This window comes from Lipotes vexillifer, unplaced genomic scaffold, assembly GCF_000442215.2.
Source record: "Lipotes vexillifer unplaced genomic scaffold, Lipotes_vexillifer_v1.1 scaffold76, whole genome shotgun sequence".
NCBI lineage: Eukaryota > Metazoa > Chordata > Mammalia > Artiodactyla > Lipotidae > Lipotes > Lipotes vexillifer.
The window spans coordinates 613,230-617,642 of record NW_006773751.1 but is presented as its reverse complement, the minus strand read 5'-3'; the positions used below and the strand labels follow the sequence as shown (position 1 = coordinate 617,642).

General features: G+C 49.7%; 1 protein-coding gene across 3 annotated transcripts in view; it reads left to right on the top strand.

Moving 5' to 3' along the window:
* Positions 1-4,413, top strand: part of CACNA1E (calcium voltage-gated channel subunit alpha1 E) — a 302,886-nt gene that overhangs the window by 215,521 nt on the left and 82,952 nt on the right. For all 3 annotated transcript variants that reach the window (XM_007448509.1, XM_007448508.1, XM_007448507.1), the window contains exon 8: positions 968-1,083. In XM_007448509.1, the coding sequence (XP_007448571.1) occupies positions 968-1,083 (116 nt within the window). The remainder of the gene's footprint in view (positions 1-967; positions 1,084-4,413) is intronic.

The following is a 4,413-nucleotide window of genomic DNA, read 5'->3' as shown; positions in this document are numbered from 1 at the left end:
CCGGGGCACGAACCCGTGTCCCCCGCATCGGCAGGCGGACTCTCAACCACTGCGCCACCAGGGAATCCCTGCAGCTTTCGTTTTTGTTTTGTTTTGGTTTGGTTTTTTTTAATCATCTTGTGCCACAGAGTGGCTCTGGTCCCCTCTGCCTGTTAGTGGGCTCTGTCTTATCTCTGACCCTCATGCTGGCTTTTTCCGTCTGTTTCAGTTTCCCCTCCACACCACCCCATCTTCCTACTGTCTTTCTAGTGGAGCCATGTGCCCTTCCTGTGTCCTTACCTTTCTTGTTTAATCTCGACCAGCCATCTTCAAACAGCATTTCAGCCCTTCTAGGCCTCAGTGTCGTGGTCTTCCGTGGCAGCCCGTACTGAGCACCACAGGGTACAGGCCACCAGGAGAAGCACAGCATTATGGGTAGAGTTCAGCTCCCAGCAAGTTACTTCCCTCCCCTAAACCTTGATTTCCCCATCTGTTAAATAGGAATTTTAATAGTGCTTACTTCGTAGGGTGATTTTGAGGATTCAATGAGTTAATGGGTATGAAAAACTTCATATAGGCTGGCACGTAATCATCAGTCAATGTACATTAGTCACTGTTGTTATTAAGAGCAGAAAGGGTAGCTGGGCCCCTCAGAGGGTGAAGGGCTTCCGTTGTAGCCGGAGAGACATAACATAGCATTCTGGAAGCTAGCTGGTCACATTACTAGGTCAATACCTTTCAAAATAGAGCAAGCAGAGAGCATTAGTGCTGACTGGAATGAAACTGATCTGCGAAGGCTTCCTGCAGGAGGCTGAACGAAGTGCATTTCTGTGCAACATTTTAAGGAGATCCCTGTTGCAGCCTGGGACAAAGGAAATGGGGCATACACAGTGCCTGTTCAAACACGCTCTCTCTCCTGCTTGTTTCACCCTTTCTTTTAGTCATGGCACTGCCCAAACCTAGTGAATCTTATCTGCTTTGTCCACAGAGAATTTGCCAAAGAGAGAGAGAGAGTGGAGAACCGGAGAGCTTTCATGAAACTGCGGCGCCAGCAGCAGATCGAGCGTGAGCTGAATGGGTACCGCGCGTGGATAGACAAAGCAGGTAAGGCCTGGGGGCTGGAGGCGGTTGGTGATGGGCTGCCCAGACATCAGGGACCTGCCCCAGTTCCCACTCCCAGTACTTCCATTCAAAGGGGCAGCCTAGACCAGAGCAGAGAGAAGCTTGAGATGACTTGTTGGCTTTTTGGATTCCCCGCTGGTCCCTTTTTCTCCCTCTGGAGTCTGTCCCAGTTCTTCAGCCAAATGCCTTTCACACGGCAGGTATTTTAGCAAGGTGAACTGAGTAAAAGGTAACATAACCCATGAGTTTGGGCTGATGACATTCTACACTACTACTGTTAGTGCTAATAATAACAGTCTGTTCATTCCACAAATATTTATTGAGAGCTTACTTTGTGCCAAGTCCTGTTCTAGGCACTTAGGATACAGCAATGAGCCAGAGCTCTACTTTTTTTTTTTTTTTTTTTTTGACCATGCCACGCGGCTTTCAGGATCTTAGTTCCCCAACCGGGGATTGAACCCGGGCCCCTTCCCCCCACCCCGCAGTGAAAGCGCTGACTCCTAACCACTGGACTGCCGGAGAATTCCCCCAGAGCTCTACTCTTGTGGAGCTCATTATCCTGTAGCTGGGGAAGGCAGCGATGAACAAAATAATTACTTTTGTTAAGGTGATAAGTACAGTGAAAACAGATCAAGGTAGGGTTAGGGGTTTAGGGTAGGTTGCAGTCTTAAATAGAGGGTCAGGGTAGACCCGTGTGAGGAGAGATCCGAAAGAGATGAGGGCGTGAGCCGCAGGGAGCTCTGAGGGAAGAAAACCCCAGTGCCCAGGCTCTAATGTGGGAGGGGCCAGGAGCCCTCCCGGAATAGCAGGAGGTATGAGCAGGGGAAGGTGTCAGGAGTAAGGATGAGGACAGCTGTGGTGGGAGCAGAGGCAGTAGATTGTGTATGACCTTTACGGGCCATTGTAAAGTTTGGGGCTTTACGGTGAATAAGGCAAGAACCACAGGAGGGTCTTGAGCAGAGAAGGGACATGCTCTGTTTAAGATTTTGAAGGAGCACTTGGTTGCTGCACTGAGAACAGACAGTAGGAAGACAAGGCCAGAAGCAGGGAGACTGATTGTGAGGCCACTGCAGTAAGGCAGCTAATAGATGATGGTGAGAATTGGTTTTCGCTATTCCCTGCACTGTCATCAGCTCCTCACTCTGTGGCTCAGCCTCGGGAAAAATTCTTGCCCAGCCCTGAGGATAGGTGCAGATTTATCCCGATTTCATTAACCCACATAGCCCCCAGATGCAAGTTTGACTGTGGCTCTGCTGCTTATGAGGGGCATCGATCACCCCACATCTGTCCGTAAAAAGGATGCATTTGATTTCCTTATTATTTTAAAGGTTGCGTTGCATTGGTGTTGTATATCTTCCTGAGCAAAAGAGTAAAATATTTTTTAATAAAAAAAAATACACATGATAGTCAGCATCTTTGCTCTATTCCTGGTAGAAAGCAGAGAACAAAGAGGTGTCTCTGGAAAAATTTGGAATAGGATTGGATACTTAGGTGCCTGACCCTTATTCTTCTGTAAGCTTTGGAATGATGCTATGACTCTCATTCAGATCACAGCACACAAAAGCTCTCTCAGTTCAGGAGTCAACTTTGGATTATCTTTCAGGGGTGAGAGGGCATGTGTGATGGAAAGTGCCACGTCAAAGCCAGATAAAAGCCACGTCTCGTTTGGGACTATCTGCATTCCTTTGCTGCTTCTGGAAGCAAGAGCCATGGGAGTGGTGTCTGTACTTCCATTTTGCCCTTTCTCCTCTGAGGCTCTTGTGTGGAGGTGAATGTGAATCTCCCCTCCCTCTTCCTGGAACAGTATCTCAGCAGATTTGCCTCCAGGCCAGGCCGGCAGCTTGAAGTCCCCAACTGCCCTTGGCTTCCTGGGCAGGGGATCCGTTTGACAGACCACCCTAGCGAGTAGGCTGGCAGCAGAGCTGGAAGACAACCCTCCCTACCCTTGCCACGGCCCTGCTCAGGGTCGGGCAGCCCGGTATGCTGCTCTTTGCGGCTCTGCTTTTCAGTCGCATGCAGAATCCCAAGGCTCCACTTTCTTCTAGTTGGCAAAGCCAGCACTCCTCTAAGAAAAAAAAGACGCACTGCGACGTCAAATTGTGCTTCCTGGCCCTTCCCTTTACAAGTGGAGCGTGAGTGATTCAGAGACATATGGGTTACATTTGCCTGGAAAGACACGCTCAAGTTCGAAAGCGAACTTGGCAAGAGGCATGGGGGGGATGGGAGGGCCGTTCCAGCCCATCCAGAGTCCTTGAGCGCTTCCCAGAGGTACTCAGCAGCACCATACACCCTCCGTCTGCCTTGGGGGTCCTCAGATCCGCTGATCCCAAAGCCCCGACACTGCACAGAACGAAAAAGACTCTCTGGCTGAGGTCATCCATGTTGCTATGGGGTATTTTAACAAGTACCTAACTTTAAAAGGATGCCCTCCAAAAGCAAGTGCTATTAATGACTTTAAAACCCTCTTTGTCCTCATCAAGGAGCATCCCACCAATAACCTTTAACCTGTCAACTTAGTTTTGCCAGAGGGCTGTGCTTAAAAAAGAAAGCTAAATGTTATGACTTTATAATGGCCATCCTGCATGGTACCCTCCGAGCCTCAAAATGTTCCCCTCCCTGGGAAATACATTATGTACTCTCAGTTTTCTATGCAGGTGGAATTATGGTAATAACTTTACCCTCTTATGCCTGTCCTTTTACTTGTTAGAAGTGCTTAAATTAAAGCATTGCTTCATAGACCCTGCTGCAAGCTTTTCCCCAGCAGCTGGGATCTTAGGGAATGATTGCTGGGGCCTCCAGCTCCCTCGCCTGTGCCTGAGACAGGGGCGGGGATCAGAACTCATCCACACCGCTCCCAATAGTTGGGCTCAGAATCCCAGCACACATGGGACAGAAGGGCTGTTTTGTTGATAAGTTTGGAGGGATGTCAGTGAGGCACATTCTGATAAGTCTTAGCAGAAAATAGTATCCTGCCGATGATGACACCGCTGTGGAGCACAGGCTGCTCCTGGGGAGGCCAAGAGGGGCGTCCAGGGGACTAAGTGGTTGTTTTCCAAACGCCAACAACCAAATACATCGTCCCAATGCCAGCCAGGCCTTCCACTCTCTGACACCAGTTGGGGTGTCCAACAATTCAACTCAATTCTGACGCGAAGTTAGCGCAGACGCCACAGGTGAAAGGCTCCATCCCACAAGCCTGCGTCTACTTTACACACCAGCCACAGTGGGGTCCCCAGGTGACCTGCACCTCGTAACCCTCCCAGTACCCTGATGTGCTCACCAACCCATAAGCAACCCGAGCCCCGTCGTGTA